The sequence below is a fragment of the Globicephala melas genome, chromosome 11, assembly GCF_963455315.2.
Source record: "Globicephala melas chromosome 11, mGloMel1.2, whole genome shotgun sequence".
Taxonomy (NCBI): Eukaryota; Metazoa; Chordata; class Mammalia; order Artiodactyla; family Delphinidae; genus Globicephala; species Globicephala melas.
The window spans coordinates 66,546,511-66,565,325 of NC_083324.2; the positions used below are offsets into that span (position 1 = coordinate 66,546,511).

Genomic DNA, 18,815 nt, shown 5'->3' on the forward strand with positions numbered 1-18,815 from the left:
TCTGCCATAATCACAGGCAGTGGCATCGACTGGAGGGCAAGACAGGGTTTGGTGGGGGGTGGCAGACAAGTGGTGCAAGGTCTGCCTCTCAGCCCCAGCAGTGCCCAAGTCCTCGAGATGGCGCCCACCATGGTTTGCCTTAGGAAGCACTTTGCTAACGCCTTACTCCCCACCTAAGCTGGGGGCTTACCTTCAGGCCCCTCTCCTCCCTTGCATCCTGAATGCCACCCCACTGCCCCCAGTTGCCACCAGATCATGACATTTACTCAGCACACAGAAGCAGCCAGGGTGGTTTTTATTGCCTTTCCCTTGGGCTAAGCCAACATAAAGTCCTTCTGGAGACTCAAGCCCCACAGCAGGAATGGGAGGCAAGAGGGGCTGGGCCAACAGGAAGCCCTGCTCTGATGTCTGGGTCAGGGAGAACTGGCCCTTGTACCTTGGTCCTCTTGGGGTTTGAAGGGCCTGCTTGGCCGTGACCACAGAGCTGAGGGGAAGCCTGTGCTGACTGGAGAAATCTCAGGCTCACAGCGTCCAGTAGGCGTAGATAAGCGTCAGAAGGAGGAAGATGGCCACAGACAGCAGCATGTTCTTCCGGTTTTCCTGCCGAAGCAACTCCAGCTCCTTCTCTGGGAGGAAAAAGGGTGATGGACAGGTGGTCTGGGCCCATCTGCCACTCTCATCTGCCTCCACCTATCCCACCAATGGGTACACACACTGCTGAGTGCAGAGGTGTTCCCTCCCAGCTGCCTCCTTATCCATAAAAATGACCGTCCTCCTCGATCTGCCCAGATTTGCCTACAGATCCTGGCCCAAAAAAGCCCCAACCCCCAATGCTGCTCAACCATTTCTTTCCAAATGTAGTTGAAGATGGACTATGTGAGGGAGTCACAAAAAGGCCACACCTAAAAGCCAAGCTAGGTGGTGGCATGGCCTCACCAGGTGAGCCCTCTGGCCCGTCACTGGGTGCCCCCATGGTGCTCCTCCTTCCAGGGTGTCTCACCTGGTCAATTAGAGACTGAGGGCAGCTGGGACCTCCTTGGGGCTGACACTGGAGTAGGGACAGGGTGGGCCCACACCACCAGTGCTCCTAGTCCTTCCCTGCTGGATGCCCAGCTCAGCAGGAACGAGGTATGCTAAGACGAGGTAGTTTGTGCCCACAAGGCAGGCAGGCCGCCTCTAGAGGAAGCCAGCCCTGCTATTCTACAGCCACACTGTATCCATTCATATGATACACAGGTGGTTGGTATTCTGTGAGGGCTGACCTGAGTGCTAAATGCTACAATTTTGTGTGAAAATTGCTAGGTTCGAGAGGGAACTGATGTCCCATCCCTCCCTGTGTGAGGAAGCAGGGAGATACCTGCAAACCAGCTCTGGGCAGGCCAGACGGGACCCGGGTAGGGGTGTGTGACAGGCACCGTGCTACCAGTGTTGATTCAGCCTGGTTCCTACAGGAGGGTCCCTGCCATATGGACTATTCTAGGGCTGATTCTTGGCCAGGCCTGGCCCCTCAGGGTGAATAGAACAGACAAGCCTGAGGAGCCTCTGCAGACCCATTTCCTCCTGGGCTGCTGGGGGCAGCGCCCAGCAGCCACCCTCTAGCTCCGTGCCGTCTGGGCTCTACCTGGCTTTGCACCCAGCATCCAGAAGGTGGCAGCATTGCTCCACTCACAGTAGCCCTTCACAGCACCCAAGTGGGAGGTTCATCCTCCACCCTGGACCCCAAAGACCCTATTCCCATCACTCCATTGCAGGGTTTTCCTGGGAGAGAGTGGAGGTCTGGGAGGAGGGGGCAGGGAGGACAGACCTCCCAAGTCAGGGTGGATGTGAGGATCTCTTCACCTGGCCACAGCCATACCCCTTCATCCCACAGGAGAACAGACCCACAGGACTCTCCATCTCCCTGGGAACAAAGGAACAAACTTGCTCTTCCAGGATGCTGGGCCTTCAGTTGGTGCCTGCAACCCCCTGGGGGCTGGCTCTCTCCCAAAGAATGCCCTTGACCCCCATCACTTTGTGGGCTCCCTGGGCTGTCTGACCCTTCCTGATCCTAGGACGCGAGGGTGGGGCTGGTAATGGCAGGGAGCTTTCTTACCATAGTTGGAGGCTTTGTTCATCAGGCTGCTTTTCTCCTTCTCCAGAGAACTCCTGTGAGGGGGAAGGGGTCAAAATGGCTCAGGCCCTTTTTCTTTTTCCCACCTGAGGGACAGCTGGCACACCAGAGCAAGGGAGACAAGAGGAACATGGGCTCAGGTCTCTGGTGGCAGGGGGATGGGAGGGGTGGCAGTTGAGGGCTGGGGCCTCGGGACAGATAGGAAGGACTGGGGGATGTCGGGAGGAGCATTACCTGGCCTCTGAGCTCAGCTCTGCCCCACAGAGCCTGGAGTTCACAGCCTCCAGGTCTCTCCAGCATCGTGACAGCTTCTTCTCCAGCCCATCCATCTGAAAGACACAGCACATCCAGCAGGTAGAGATGGGTGGCAGAGCCTTTCAATTTTCAAGACAGCTGGGATCCTGGGAGCAGGAGGAGGGAGCCTCTAGGCGTCTTTGAACTAGCAGCTATGTTTTGCTGTCCTCTGCCTCCACGTGGTGCAGGCTGAGCGCGCCTAGAAACAGCTTTGAGTGTTGCTCAGGGTCTCCAAGCTGCCCTGACCCACTGGGCCAAGCATGGGTTGGGGCAGATGGGAGCAGCACCCCCAGTCAGCTGTCTCCTCAGCACAGGCCCCAGCTGGGCCCCACGGCAGGAGCAACCAGAGCCCTGAATGTGGCAGGCACAGGCGGCTCCTAGAATGAAACGAGACGATGCAGGAAGCCTCTGCCTTTCCAAAGCATTCCACGTGTGATTAGACATCTAGGGGCCAAAAAGCAGAGGCATGTTTTCTCGTTGGTACACTTCATCTTAAAGTAACCCAAGCTGTAATAATATACATTTTTCCATGAGATTCAATAAAAGTTACTGACAGTACAGCTCAAAAACACTTCTGTTAGTTTCCGACTCGGTTCTTGCGCAAAAGCATTGACCATCATCAAGATAGCTGTAACTTGGGCGGGGGGGGGTGGTGGTGGTGGTGCAAAATAGCTAAGCTCCTGAAAGGCTGCGTGCCAAAGGTACCAGTTCTCCCATTTGTTTTGATTATAGTTTCAGAGATATGTTCTTGGGGAAATAATTTGAGTTATGGGGAAATGTTTTATGAAATACTGGACTGGATCATCCAAGGTCCTGGTATCATGCATTTGGCTTTGAAAGTTCATCTGTGTCCATCTGTCTCCAGGTGTCTGTCTAATCGGCCACCTCTCTCGGCCTGGGCCTGTTCTTCTTGAACCTCTGCCCTGCTGGTGGGAGCCTAGATTTCAGTGGGTGGGAGTTCAGAGGGCCCTGTGTCCCTCATAGCAGCTGAATGAATAGTGCTTTGGGTCCAGCTAATGCTTGATTTTCCATATGACTTCACTCATTCTCACCACATCCCTGGGAGGGATAGCAAATACTGATACAAGCTCTATTTCACAAATGGGAGAATGGGTCCTCCAAATGGAATGATTTTTCTGAGGAGTCAGAGTGGAACACTCCTTTCCTTATCGGTCTCAGCCAGTTCTCTGCTCCAATCCTTTCTGGAGTGGCCCCTGGACAGACGGTAATCAATGACTGCAACTACGAATCCCATCCCTGGCCAGTGTTCTGCCCCTCCCCCTGGCCAGTACCCATCCCAGCCATTCTGGGTCAGCTACTTTCCCTCATCCCAACGCCCAGCCCAAAGGACACACCATCTACCCCCTTCCCTGCAGCCCCAGCCTGCTGCCAACTCCAGCTCTGGAATTAGGGCCCGGTGGGAGGGAGCAACTGCAGAGCCTTGAGTTTAACTGCTTGGTTAACTGTGTCACTTCTCTGCTAACGGGCACCAAAGGGAGGGCTGTCCTGGGAAACAGCCCCAGCCAGGAGATGGGGCCTGTGCCTGGGAGGCCAAAGGCCATGCTGAAACCTGCACTGTAGGGAAATGAGCACTGGCAAGCCAGGCTCAGGGAACAGCAACAGCCTGACGTGAAGGTTAGTGGAGACGGAGCCGGGAGGAGCAGGTGCTTCAGGCCACCATGAAGCCTGCCCTTCATAGCAGTACCCCCAACACACACAGCCAGCCCCTCAGTACCCTAAGACTTGCTGTTTCTACCTCCTGGTGTAGAAACCACAGAGCACCAAATTCCACGCTGGGTCCCACACAAAGCTTGATTCTTGATGCTCTATCTCCTCCGTGAAGCCTTCTCTACGGCCCTTGGCTGGAGAGGTACTGCCTCCTTCCCCTGGCTGATTAACCAAGCCTTCTCTCATGAAGCTGAGCGCATACTGTGTCATCCAGCTACATGTGTCCAAACCTCATCTTGCCAAACTCTGGGAGCCGCTAGGGCAGATGATGTAAACCTGCAGCCCAGTGGTCAAGTCTAGCCAAGATCGGCCCATGCCACTTGTGTATCTGACTGCCTGGCCTCTAAGGATGCCTGACTTTGTAGCTCCTGTCCTAGAAGGCCTGGCCCACTGCAGTCCTTGTGTTTGTAGCCATGGAGGAATGAGTAGGGTTGGATGTGGGTGGGGCCCAGGGGCTGGGCTTCATGTGGCACCGGGAGTCTAAAATCCTCCCCTCATGCCCACAGAAGCTGGAAGAAGCTAGGAGAAGCAGCTGTATGTGCACATAGATTATGTACTTTGTGGATTACCCAGTGCAAGTATTAGTCCTAGGTTAGATTTCTGCCTGCCCCACCTTTGGCCAGCCCCTGGTTTGCATGTCATTCTGGGGAGGAAGTTGGGGGACTTCCATCCCTAAACACCTCTACAAGGCTACCAAGGGCCCAAACGGGATAACTGGGCCAGAGTGAGGCCAAGAACTCATGCTCAGCAAAACCTTTAAACTGAGGTTGGCAAACCACAAGTGGCCAAGCTGGTCGGCTGTCATGCTCTGGGCAGGGCCTGTGGAGCTGGCAGCTAGAGGCCTTTATCTGAACGAGCCCAATCTATCTGCAGTTCCATGAATACCCCCACTTTCACTTACCACTTTTTAATGAGCTTAAACAGACTAACACAAATCAAGGTTTTAGGGACTCAAGTTCTAACCTCCCTCTATGAATATTTATGTCCTGCTGCAGCTCTCTCTGATTCCCTTCTAAATATCAAGTTCTCCTCCTTTATAACCCAGCTGCTTGATATGGGCTGAGTGAGGGGGAGTCTGGGACTGTCAGGAGGCTCTTCAGTAGGCCACAGACCCATCCTCAGAAGGTGACCCCACTGACGGTTAAACACCCTGCAGCATTTGTTGATGCAGAAGCCAGTTCTCAAGCAGCTATAATAACGGGTGCCAACATTCTAGTGACCTACTGGCCGCAGATAAGGCAGGGAGGGAGGGTCAGGATGCATCTTTTAGTTGTGGCTGGGGTCGGGAGTGGTGGCTACAGAGCAAAGCTAGCCCAGCAAGATGGACCCAGAAATAGGGGAGAAGACCTAGGAAGTGGGCCTTAAAAGAAGCCCCTAGTTGGCTTTTCAGTCAACTCTCAATGACATGCACACAAATAATGCACTTCACAGACTCCCCAAAACAAATCTATAGTCCTTGATTAGCTTTCTCTCTGCCACCAGGCTGAAGGCAACAGAGGACAAGATAGCCAGGACCAGGAGAGAAACACGGGTTAGGACCAGAATAAGGAGACAAATGTCAAGAAGATTCTGGAAGCATAAGGGTCAGAACTGGGCAAGCAGTTGGGAGCCCAAGTGCTCAGAAGCCTGAAATTGTAGTTCCTGAAAAGTGTGGTAATAAGGAGTGTGGGCTGTAATCAGATGCCTCAGCTGGCCGTTCACTTGCCGTGTGTCTAGGTGACTTCCTTAATTCAGTGCCTCAGTTTACTCATGTGTAAAACAAAGATAATAATGTTTCCTATTTCAAAGAATTGTGAAGATGATATGAGGCAATACGTGTAAGATACTTAGTACCTAACACACGGTGATGGTATAACAAGTGTTTGCTAGCATTATTATCAGAGAATGGTTTTCATTAGATCTGTAGGGAATAAAAAGAAAATTGAGTTAATATGTGGCAAGAGTAAGAGGAGATAGAAGCAGGGGTGCGTGATGGAGAGTACTCTCCATTGGTCACTGGCTGGCAGCAGCAGGGAGGGGAGCCCCTCTGGCTCAGATATGGCCATCCTGATTCTATGGAGGGGTTCAGCAGGAGTGGGGCCTGCAGGGTAGACCATCACAATAGCAATGCCTCTACAGGCCAGCCTCTCCAGCTGGCTCGGGACACAGCATGCTGGGAACCTCATGATCCTGCCGGGGGTTGAAGCGCTGGGGTAGTGTCTGGAGCTGGTGCCAAGTTGTAGAGGCTCGGCCTGCTGGAAGCTGAGGATGAGAGGTCTAGGGCAGTGTCTAAGGGCAGAACAGACTCAGGTGTGGTCTGGGCCCTGGTGGGCATCTGAGGAGACGCGGAAAAGCAGGTGGAGCCTAGCAGCTGGAGTGCAGGTTCACTGACGCCATGGCTCTACAGCGCCTGGTGCCCAGCTAAGCTGGGAGCAGGAATGCAAAGCCCCAGGACTAAAGCAGAAAGAGGCCCCATCAAAGAGATCCGACCAACTCCAATGGGAAGAGGAGGTTACACTCTGGAGGCCAGGGAGGCCCCCAGGACTCCTGCCCAACAGGCTGGATAGTGGGTCAGTTGGCAGGAAGGGCACGGCTGACCCAACTGGTTCAGTTCTGGGACTTCCCTAGAGCTGCAGGGGGCAGCACTGCTGGCTGTGACTGTCACAGGTAAAGTAATAGCCAAGGTAAGGACTGAGACTGGCACTCATTCAGGCACAGAGTCGGGGCAGAGAGTGGATGCCCTTGATGTACAATAACATGGACACAAGGAGTGTCCATGCATTACGTTTATACTCAGAAGACCAAGTGTCCGTTTTGATACAGGAAAAAAGAACAGTGTGTCTAAGTCACTGAGATGACAGTCAGTAGGTGAAACGGCTGCAAAGGGACCTGAGGAATCAGCAAGGCAGTGGTGTGAGCTCCATACCAGTTAGCCAGCTGTGCCTTCTGGCACATCACATAGAGCTGAGGACCTGGTAGGTGTTGTGTAAACCTGTGTGCAAGCAGTTCAGGGGACTGGGAAATAGGTGGTGAATATGCAGGGTGTCCTGGTGGGAAAGTCTACTCTTGACCCCAAGACCAGAAGTAGCTAAAACCTGCCCATGGAGACTGCTGGTCTGAGCCTCGGCAGGGAAGAAGGGAGGAGAAGAAAGGGAGGCAGAAAAGATATATGGGGCAGGGAGTGGAAAGGAGCAACCCTCAAGTAGGAGGGAGTTGAGGGCCCCAGGGGAGGCCCTGGAGACAGGATCCAGAAGTTTGTACTTTAACAGGAAAGGCCCACGAGGGATTCCTCCACAGTCAGGATGGGAACCGCTGCCTTTCTTAACCAGGCATGGACTGGGGGATCGGAGCCTGGTGGGTGGCTTCAAGAGTGGGCAAAGGAGCAGGCTCAGTGAGAAGTATAAGACCAAGAATTCTCCACAGAGGTGGGGATGTTTCCTGCAGAAGAACTTGAAGTTCTGAAGTTAGACTGACAGTCAAGGTCAGCAGAGGCCCCAACCCCAGCCAAGTGGGGCCACTGCTCCTGCTGGTAGTCATCATTGCCAGGGTCTCTTCCTGCAGCCTTCCTCCAGGACCCCTCCCTCAGAAGCAGCTCTGAGCACTCAGCTGGCAGTTCAGTAGCCCTGAGCCAGCTAAGCAAAATCACCTCTGCTACCTGACTTGGGGAACAACACCCTATTCTCAGAGCTTTAGGGAAGTCTCCCTGGAGTCCTATATGCCATAAAATCACTGTGTTAAGAGAAACTGTAAAATTCTCCCGGAATCCCTGGGTGGCGTCTTTTCAGGAATGTGGAGCCTCCCAGTACGGAAGCCCAAAATGAGGCCTCTCTGGGGGCGGGGAAGGTGAGTGCCATCTCGCACACAGATAAGTGCCCAGTACCCAGGTTAGGCCAGGCCCGCGGGGGGCCAGCTCCAGGTCTGGCTGCTGCCAAGGCCTCCCAGCAGCTTTTATTCTGCCAACAAGCACTATTGAAGGTGGCTGAATGGTGCTCCCACAAGCATCTTGACAGCCTGGGAGGTGGCTCCCTGCCCACTCCCTAAGGAGCCACTGTCTAGGGCCCAACTTTCTTCTGGGAAAGGGCAAAGGCACCCTTGGGGCTTGGCACTGCCAGGCAAGCCACTGTGCTTTCTGGTTTAGGAAGTTGTTTCCGGTCTTGCTGGCCTTGCTCTTGGGAGATTCTGGGCTGTGAGTGACAAAAAGGGGCTGGCAATGAGTTAACCTCAGGAGTCAAGCAGTGGTCATGGGGCATATCCTGCACCTGCCTGGCCGGGTCCTTGCTGGGCACCAAGACCTAATAAAGAGCACGGTGTCAAGGTACCTGAGCCCAACTCAAATCATGGACTTTCACATGTCTGGATGGCACAGCACAAGTCAGAACAGTCTCTGGAAGCCCAAAGTCCACAATAATACCAGTAGCAGCCAACACTACGGTAGCAGGCATATGTGCCAGGCACTGCTCTAAGCACCTCACATGACTCCCTCACAGGACACTCACAATAACCCTGGCGGGAGAGGAGTAGCATCAGTATCCACACCTTGTGGATGAAGAAACTTGGGCTGCGGGGATGAAGTAACTCGTCCAGGGTCACGCAGCCAGTACCCGGGGGAGCGGGCGGTGGGAGTCGGTGCTGTGAGCTACCAGCACACATGGGGGAAGCTCAGAGGCACCAGCCCAGAGCCACTCTTAGCTCCTGGGCATAAACTCCGCTCCTTACACCCTGGGCCATGCAGTTTGTGGGCAGCTTCCCATATGCTCCCCAATGTCTGCAACAACTCTGCAAGGAAGGGACTTTTTACAGTCTCCCTTTTACAGAGGAGCAAACTCGCACATGGAGAATTTAAGCAACCTGCCCTAGGTCGTGTCACTGGGAAGTGGCAGAATTGGGGTCTGAATCTGGGTTTTTCTGCTTCAGAGCTTATGCTCCTTCCACCTCTTCAAGCTCTTTCTCCAAAATCCCTCATGAAAACATTCAAGACAAAGAAGGGTTCTGTGGAACAAAATCATTCCACATCCCAGTCAAAACCCATTTAAGCTTGTTGATCTGGCTTTAACAGATTCTCTACTCTGAATAATCTTGTATAAGGGCTTTGCTTGCTTTCTGTCCACATAACAGATACTCACTGTGAGGGGAGAACCTGATTGAAATCTGTTTGCTTGGAGACAGTGAGCGTCTCCAAGCCCAGCGTCTGTCCTCACATTGAAGGCAATTACGCTCTAACTCTGGGCTTCACGGACATCCCAGGCACCCTCCCCCAAACTGCCTACGCTGCCAAAGCACCCTCCAAAACACACACAAAACAGACCCGGGTTTGAGAAGGAAAAAGGTGGGTTAGTTGGGCCTGATAAACCCTCCTTTCCCCAAAGTCTTTCTTCTCACTTGCTAATAACTCACAGCCCAGAGAGTGGTGTCAGCTGTTTCAGCTCCAGCCCCAGCAGTCTAGGAACCGGATTTCTGGAAATCCACTCATTTTCACATGTCAGGGAAGCCCCAGAATGTTTATTATAATGGGTAGAGAAGCCGGACCGCCTGCCCAGATGGTCTCTGGCAGGAGAGCAGGGGCTTCCCATCTGGGGCCTTGAGGCCACACAGCCAAGTGACATGGGGGTCACGGGCCTTGATTTTCCAGGTGACTATCCTCAAACCCCAAAGGACCGATTACCCTGATACGGCTTAAGGGATGTGCTTCTGTGGAGGAGGCTCTGTGAGGGCAGAAAACAAAAACCTCCGCCATGGCTCCCAAATCATCAGAAGTTTCTCTCCCAGGCTGGGCAGATGAAGACAATAAACCTTCCCAGTTTTTAATCAATGAACAACTTCCAGGAAAAGCAGAGAGCCAAGGGACTTGTCATTTCTCTGGAGAGTCACCTCCCGCCCCAGGTCAGGAACGTGGAGGTCCTCTTGAAGCCCGCGCAAGCTCCGAGGGCTTCTGGTCTCTGAGAGGCTCTGCAAGCAGAGGCACGTCAGTCCTCACCTAAGCCTTCAGCTGTCCCTGGGCCAGAACGTTGTCTGGGGTTTCTTTTCTCTTCTTTCCCCCAATATATATTTTTTGATAAAGTAGCAAAAGCTTCTTCATCGCTGAAAGGCTCAAAGCACTTTTCAAGAATTGGCATCCACCCCGTGCCTTATGAATTCATTAATTAAGATGCTGGCAAACAGCCACTCCACACATGCTGACATCCAGCCGTGTTAGGTAATGAGGTTTTAGTCTCCTGACCCCCATCAGATGGAGTTGAGCCAGACGCAGGCTGCTGAGAGAAATCACCTGCCCAATGGCGACCTGTCGCTTGTGCCTGGCAGCAGGTGAGGCTCATTTAATGGTCAGCCGCCCTTGAACTGTGTCTGCAGGCCTCAAGCCTTTCTCCCAGCCCTGACTGGGCAGCCGCCAGCAAGACAGTGTCCAGCCGCCTGCTCCACTGTGGCCTCCTGATCTCTCACCAATGAACCACTCAACTGGGCCCAGAAGTCAAGAGTGAGGGTTCAAGTGCCTCCTCTAGCCTCTCAAAACCAATTCAGTAAATATTTACGGAGAGTCCACTAGGCTGCTTCTATCCCTTGTCTTAGAACATCAGTAGGTTCCTGTCAGCCTTGTAACAGCCTGTTCCAGGACTGAGACTGTCTTCATCCCCACTTAGTGCTCCTCCCTGCCCCCAGGGAGCTCACAGTGGTGGCTGACATTACACAATCACAAGTGTCCACACTCCTCTCTTCCTGGTGCTCATCCTGCTTTGGCCATTTTCTCCACTCAAACTACCACCTACCCTTCATCGTCACTGATCCTGGCCCCTTTTTCTGATAAGAATTCCAGTGAATTTTAAGTAACTCCCATTAGGGCTTCCCTGGTGCCGCAGTGGTTGAGGGTCCGCCTGCCGATGCAGGGGATGTGGGTTTGTGCCCCGGTCCGGGAGGATCCCACATGCCACGGAGCGGCTGGGCCTGTGAGCCATGGCCGCTGAGCCTGCGCGTCCGGAGCCTGTGCTCCGCAACGGGAGAGGCCACAGCAGTGAGAGGCCCGCGTACAACAACAACAACAACAACAACAAAATGACTCCCATTAACTTTTATTCCCTCTAGCAGATACTATTAGTTGCCCAACACAACATTGATTCCCTACCCCTCCCCCTTTGCCTGCCTCCACCACAGAAGAAAAGCTCAACAGATGCTTTCCCAGCCTCACTGCAGCCAGAGGTGGTCATGACCAGTTCTGGCCAACGAGATGTTCCAGAAGTCGGCTGGGAGACGACTGAGAGAGCTTATGCTTTGCTGATAAAAGGGACAAAGATTGTTATAGTTCCTTTTTCTTTTTTCCCTGACTTAAAGTTGAATATGATGACTGGAGCTGTGGCAGCTATCTTGTGACTAAGAGGAAACAGCTGAGAGAATGCAGAAACACCAGCCCTGACATAGCTGAACCTTTGAACCAATGCCAGTAGCCACCTCCCTCCAAATTTCTTGTGATGGGAATAAAAAGTATCTTCTTGTTTGATTAGGTCACTGAGGTCAGTTTTCTGTAACCTGTAGCTAAAACCTTTCCAAACTGACAGATTTTTGTACCAGGGACCAGATCCAACCAAGTTATCCCCTTAAAGATGTCAACTAAGGCACTGCACATCTGTTAACTAAAGACCAACTGGCTGTTGAAACATTTAAGACACTAAGAATGGTCCAGCTGTGGAGGAAAAAAAGTACAATGACCAAATAACAGCTCATTACTATCAGAAATTAAAAAACAGGTTTTACATCAGCCAAAATCCTATCAGTTTAGACTGAAATGCATCCTTTCTCTCAGCCAGAATCCTCCTATCAGTTTAGACTGAAATACAACCTTTCCCTCCTCTCACACAACTTGAAAATCAGTACAAGAGCTGGTGATTTCTCACCTGAACTATAATTCTCTCTTGTTATTCAGAATAAAACTCATAGCCAGTTTTCCCCAAATCTGAGATCTCACAAGGTGGCAAATGAGCTGGATAAAAAGGCCTTGAAAGGAGCCACAAGTTGGGAAGGCTGGGAGGTGCCTTGGTGTCCTGGGAGGTGACTACCCAGTACAGCTGGCCCCAGCCAACCCTCAGGGGGAGTGCTCTGTAATTGCTTCATTACAAGTGGAGGCTGTTTGCAGGTGCTGAGATCAGTCACTTGTGGGAGTTTTACTGCACTCGTCAGATTAACATTTTTGATTAAATCACCACTTCATTGGCTTTGAGCACACGACTTTTAATAACAGGACAATATCTACTGCTACTGAGCACCAGAACACATTCAGTACTCAGATCCGCAGGGGGCAAAGGAGGAACAATATGAGGAGATGGCTAGATGCCAAGTTTTTTCTCAGGTGCACAGTGGCAGAGCTCAAATCTTAGAATATCCAAGCAAAAGGTAACCTAGACATCAAGATGGCCAATGTAAATATCTATATTGGTATTGATAGGTTAAAAAAATAAAGGGGTGAAGGTGACTGGTATACGGCCCTAGGAGAGCATGTACCCCACCAAATTCAAAACACTTTTAAAACCCGTGTCAGCCAAACAAAAGACATCTATGATCATCTATGATCTATATGTGGACCACAGTCAGCGAGTCTGTGTCTGTAACCCCTGGTGAAATTCAAGTCCTTCATGTTACAGATGAGGAAACTAAAGTCCAAACAAGGGGGCTGACATAGCCATGATGGAAGGACGTGAAAGAACTACGAAAGCTACTGATAAGAAAGCACTGTTTGTTGATTATCCACCCTGTGCCGCACATGCTAGGCACTTTACAAATATTGTCTTATTTAATCCTCAAAACTACACTGTGAGGTAAGATGGAGTCTGCTGAGGAGAATTGGGCTGTCCACTAAAATACACTCTTCTTCCACAGCAATGGAGCTGTAGTTGGGCACGTGGCCTCCTAGCCGATGAATGCATTTCCTAGCTACCCCTTGCAGGTTTTGCATCTTAGCTGCATCTTTGCCAATGGAAAGTGGGCATTCTGGGCCCAGAATTCTTAAGACAGTGGGTGTGCTTTCTCCACTCTCTCTTTCCCACCAGTGGATACCTCAATGGAGTGCAACCTAGTTTCATTCATGAGGTGACAACAGGCCCTGGCCTCCAGCAGAGCCACAGGATGGAAGGAATATGGCAGAACCAACACTGTCCTGGTACTCTAGCCTAGGGGTTGACAAACAATGGTCTGGGGGCCAAATACATTCCATGACTTGTTTTTGTAAATAAAGTTTTATTGGAACACTCTCATTAATTTATGTACTGCCTATGGCTGCTTTTGTGCTAAGACATCCTATCTGAGTACAGCTGACTCTCATTATTTGTGGTAGTTATGTTCTATAAGGTTGCCAACAATGAATTAGCAAATACTGAACCAGGTTAGGTTCTGGTGAGCCTCTGGTCACATTTTTATCAGCTGATCAATACAAAACCTTGTTTTGTGTGTGTTTCTGTTTAAAGAGACCTTATTTAATACATATTGTTGATTAATTAACACTGAATCACATCCCACAGGACTATAACTCATGCCTGAGAAAGCTTATCTAACACACATATTTTCTCCATAAGGCATGTCACAGCCTTCTTGCACTTTGGAAGACTAAACAAGCACTTCAGCACTACACTCAAGGGCCATTTTAAACAGCAAAATCACCAAGAAAGGCACAAAAATGCAAGAAACTTGGCAGTAAATAGACCAGAAAAAGGACACTTGTTTACAGCACACAGAAGAGCTGAAAAATAAGACACAGCATTGCCTTGTTCCACCTTAACGAGACACATGGGCCTCAGGTGAATCAAATATTGACGCTTTGAGTCAGCCTGTTAATTACTACAAAAGCATTTCAAGGACTGATTTGGGGGTTACAAGTACATTTTAGCAAGTAGACAAATGCACAAATACGGAATCTGTGAACAATGCGGATCAACTGTAGTTGCAACAGAGACCATGTGGCCCACAAAGCCTAAAATATTTACTATCTGGTCCTTTATAGACAACATCTGCCGATCCCTGCTCTAGCCTGTCAGAAAAAAAAAAAAACTTTCTTGTTCTTGAAGCCACTGAATTTGGGGGTTTCTCTGTTATAGCAGCTTATCATGTTCTAATACAGGCTATAAAGTCTAGGCTAGTCCCATTTCAGAGTGCCATCTCATTTTAGCATCTATAGTCTCTCTTACAAGGAGATTCACATTTCCATCGTTTTTTTCCCTACCAAGTTGGCCAATATTTCTCAAGGGGTGGTACTAAAACCTCCTGCATAAACACTGGTGTAGCTTGTTAAAAATACAGATTCTTTGTTAAAAATACACACCAAGTCCTACTGAATTACTCGGGGTGGGGGAGATTCAACTCTCCATTTTTAAGACAGATGATTCTTAATGCGTTCTTAAGATTGAGAACCACTCAACTGGTAGTAAGCTCAATAAGACAATTACCCAGTATCTTTCTTGCAACCCCAGGGAGGGTGATCTAAGGGAACAGTAACACAGGAGAAACAAGATGCACCAGAAGGCAAATCACCTGTGCTTGATTCTCGGCGCCTCAACCGTTTCAACGGTTGGGCTCTACTTGAAACCTCAGGTTCCCCATCTGTAAAAATCTCACAGGCTTGTAGTGAGCGCAAATAAAGTAACAAATAGCAGCTGCATCAATTTTCTTTCCGTCCGTATGCAGTCAATTATTTGTAAGCTCTTTGCGAACATCACCATTCCAGAATTCTCTACAAATTCCCACAGGTTCCCAAAGTAATTTTCAAGCTTCATGCTTTAGTACCCCGGAGGAAAAATTCCCCATCTCAAGGGACAGTTAAGCCACCAGTAATACATTAAACAGTATGGGGGTCCCTCACTTCTGAGGGTGCCCTCATCTACAGGTCTCTAACCCTTTGGGATCCCCTCACCTGCGAATACCCAACCCTTTTGGGTCCCCTTCACTTAAACGTCTCCCCTCAGGGCCTCAAGATTTCGGTGTCACGCCCTCTTTGGTGCTCCCCTTACCTGCCTGTCTCTTCCTCTCTGGAGGTCCCCTGGCCTTCTGTTCCCAGCTCTCGTGGCCCCTCGGGCTCTCCAACCTTCGGTTCCCCCAGCGGGCCGTGTCCCAAACCCACGTCGCCCTCACTTCCTCCCCTCACTCCCTCCTCCAACCTGCAGCCGGGCCGACCCACTACCCCGCCACGGGGAGAAGGCAGTTCACGACGTGGCCCAACCCCCATTTCTCCCCCTCACCTCTTGCGCGACGCCCAGATTCTCCCGCTTCTTTTTAGTCATGTTACTTGCCGGGTTCCCGGAGTCGTTATTGGACTCGCCCACCGGCGGCGCCACGCATGCGCAAACCCCTGTGATTCTCCCTCATTGGCCGCCGAGAAGGCGGGAGGTGGGACTACTGGCGGTGTCCATCTAATTGGGGGCGTGGCCAGCTTGGCGCGGCCATGTTTATGAGGGGCAACCGCTCTGAGGCTTCAGCGTAGCGGGTGGTGGGAAGAGGATAACTAGATTGGCCCGGGAGGAACGATGGCCCACCCAGGGGTGGAGCTGGCCCTTTCCTTACGAATCAAAGGCACTTTACAGCCCAGAGAGGCTGTTTCTTCACCCCGTCGTCTTCTGTACCCTTCTTCCTTTTTGTGACCACCCTGCCCAGTTTGAGGCCAGCTCCCATCCCTTCAATTCTGTCAAGTTCTTTCTGACCTTCAAGGCCCATCCTGAAGCACTGATCCTCCATGAAGCCCCATCTTGAGTCTCTTGGCCCTTTGGGAGCTGATCATGACCTTCTGTTGTCATTCCTCCTTTTTGTCTGTTCTTACTTATTTTTCTTGTTTTATTGTAACAGAAACAGACTACAAACGTCACAGAAAACTTTTAAGTGAAAAGCAGCATCCTTTATCCTACTGTTCTTAATACAGTTCCTATATTTGTTTCTGTATATTCCGACCCAATGTCTGTATATTCTGACATTGTATTTTATACTGTTGTAATCCTACTGTACAGTATGCTGTAGACCTATGTCCTTTGAAATGGTTTGACTGTGATCCAATGATTAAAAACTACAATTTTGTATCATGACCCAGTTACCCGTATAATTGAAACCAAATTTTCCTGATAAACAACTTTACCACCTTTGATGCACTCAAATATTTTCTAATCTAGTCTATTTCATTAAAAAAAAACTTGGTGGCAGGAGACCTATTAATTTTATTTCATGACTCATTAATGGATATTGAACTGCAATTTGGAATAAACATTTCCCCATGTTTTGAAATCATCATTTGTGAAGGCCGTATATGCCCCCAAGTGAATACATCCCATTCTTGTATTGGACATTATTTTATTGGACGTTACCTCCAAATAATACTAATACTAAAGCAAACATCTTTGTGTACATAGCTCTGTCCTTCTGAACTATTATTTTTTTTGCCTTTTATACTGTAATTTATTATGGATACACTGTTAGTCCACAGATGTAATCTCTTTGCCTATTATATATCACACACATAAATATTAGCATACAAATAATATATTCTTCATTTTGAGATTTTTTTCAGTAGTTTCTATCTTTATTTTTTACCTTTTGGTTAACCCCTTACCTTCTTCCATCCTCACGCATTCACGCAATACTACACATCAGCTCCCTACCCCTATTTCAGCCAGATAACCATCTGAATTATTTCTTTAAGATAAATTCGCACAAGTGGAATTATGGGGTCAAAGACTATGAGATGGGAATCGAAGCTCCTTATTTTCTGACCAGTTATCTCTCTGTTGGAGTCTCTGTTTCTGTGTGTGAATAATAACCCTGATGCAGTGTTTGGGTGAAAAAAAAATGTTTTCAGATCTGTTTTGTCTTCTTGATAGAGTCATTGAATGATGGAGCAGGAGGGGACCTGAGATACCATCTCGCCTGGCCGCCTGACTGAGGCCACAGAGGGAAAGTAGTAAATTCTGTCTGAACAGGAAGCAGGCTGCTCAGAAGTTGTTTAGTGCAGTTCTTAGCTTAACACCCAGCCCAAGAAAAAACTTACTCAAGAACATTGTCCATCAGCTGTCAATCAACAGCATTTATTGTCAGAACACTCTTCATATCATTGATTCTGATCCAGAAAAACCAGAGACTGTGCTTCCCAATTGTCACAGGCACAGGCCTAGGGAAGGTGAGAGGAGGAGGAAAAACACTATGTTCTTTTAAAAGTGGTTCCTTCTGCATTTGTTTGGCACCAAGAAAAAGCCACGTAGATCTGGGTACGTCTCATGTTAGTTCCTTGTCTCTCTTCCCCATTCCCTGTGAAATGATGCGTGAGCTGTCATCCTTCTCCCCAAAGAGCCTTGGATTCTCCAAGCCAAACCTTGTCCCACGGTTCTGCTAATGGGACAAAATACTTGAAGTGGGTCTGGAATGAGAGCCTATGTGGGTTGGAGTGAGGCCGACTGGGATTACAGTCCCAGCTCTGCCACTTAGCAGTGGTGTGATTTGGGGCAAGATACTTAAACTTGCTGAGCCTTAGTTTCCATGACTAAAACAAGCTCATTGTGTCAGACTTATAGGGTCATTGTGAGAATTACTAAGTGGTTGGTACTGTGGCTTGTGAGTGACCAGGAGAGACTCAGCAGAACTGGTGCACCTGCTGCCAGCTTTTCATTACAGGGTTTCGCTTAGCAGTTGTTGCCATTCATATATTTTGTTATTGTTTTGATACCAGTTTTTATCAGCTTTGACATTATTGTAAATGATCTGTCGTTAGGAGTTTGGGGCAAATACTTGGGTTGTTTCCTGCTATCAAGGATGCATAGTTTACTGCAAAAGGCAGCCACTAACATACACAAGTGTCTCTCCACAGAGAGGAGATGCCCTCTTCACCTCTCTACTCATCCTTCCTACTGAGACCATCGATTTTGGGTTTCATGTGCCCAGACACTGCAGATGGTGGTGATCCCCATGGCGTCGGGGAGGCTGAAAGAGCCCCAGGTAACCCACCGCATTCCTTTCATCCTCGGATACATGAAAGACCAGCTTTGGGGCTTCCCTGGTGGCGCAGTGGTTGAGAGTCCGTCTGCCGATGCAGGGGACATGGGTTCGTGCCCCGGTCCTGGAAGATCCCGCATGCTGCGGAGTGGCTGGGTCCGTGAGCCATGGCCACTGAGCCTGCGCGTCCGGAGCCTGTGCTCCGCAACGGGAGAGGCCACAACAGTGAGAGGCCCGCGTACCGAAAAAAAAAAAAGACCAGCTTTGATTCCCATGGGGGCTGTTTGCCGAGCCTAACGCAGCTTAGCCTGGCTTCATGCTGTAAATTCTGCCCACGCGCAGATGGGTTACTGTGAGCCAGCTGTCTGTCTGTCTGTCTTTGTTCCAGTGAGCTGTGGTCCTGAACTGTCTGGGAGTTTTAGAGCTAGGTTTTTAAGGAAAATCGAGCACTGCACTGGAAGACAGGAGAAATGGGTTAATTCCTGGCTAGGCCAGGTTCTCACTGCATGACCTTGGTCAGGTCAACCCTCCTCTTTGGCTCTCAATTTCCTTGTCTGTGAAAGGCACAGTGAAAAAACTAGACAGCTTAGATACCCTAGGATTCTATTTTTAATGGCCTTGTTATTTGTAAAGTGCCCAGATGTAAGGCACCCTCACTGGCTGTAAGGTAGACATATAAAATAAGAGCCAATCATTACCCTCAAGATATCTTCAGTCTAGTTAGAGAGACAGACTGACAACATGAAATAGTGAATGCCAGACGACATAT

At 49.9% G+C, this 18,815-nt stretch overlaps 1 protein-coding gene across 1 annotated transcript; it reads right to left on the minus strand.

Annotated features, from left to right (window-relative positions):
• Positions 1-276: 276 nt before the first annotated feature.
• CCDC167 (coiled-coil domain containing 167) lies at positions 277-15,416 on the minus strand. Its single transcript, XM_030870861.3, has 4 exons — positions 15,319-15,416; positions 2,345-2,439; positions 2,093-2,145; positions 277-626 (listed from the first exon to the last, which is right to left on the minus strand). Exons 1-4 carry the CDS (start codon positions 15,358-15,360, stop codon positions 523-525), a joined length of 294 nt encoding a protein of 97 aa, XP_030726721.1. The 5' UTR covers positions 15,361-15,416; the 3' UTR covers positions 277-522.
• Positions 15,417-18,815: the final 3,399 nt, after the last annotated feature.

Bases quoted from the DNA above. Each gene is read 5' to 3' on its own strand.
- CCDC167 (XM_030870861.3), bottom strand. From the start codon at position 15,360: ATGACTAAAAAGAAGCGGGAGAATCTGGGCGTCGCGCAAGAG. The intron at 2,440-15,318 runs GTGAGGGGGAGA...TGTGTCTTTCAG, and splicing joins ATCTGGGCGTCGCGCAAGAG to ATGGATGGGCTGGAGAAGAA. The intron at 2,146-2,344 runs GTAATGCTCCTC...TCCCCCTCACAG, and splicing joins GAGCTGAGCTCAGAGGCCAG to GAGTTCTCTGGAGAAGGAGA.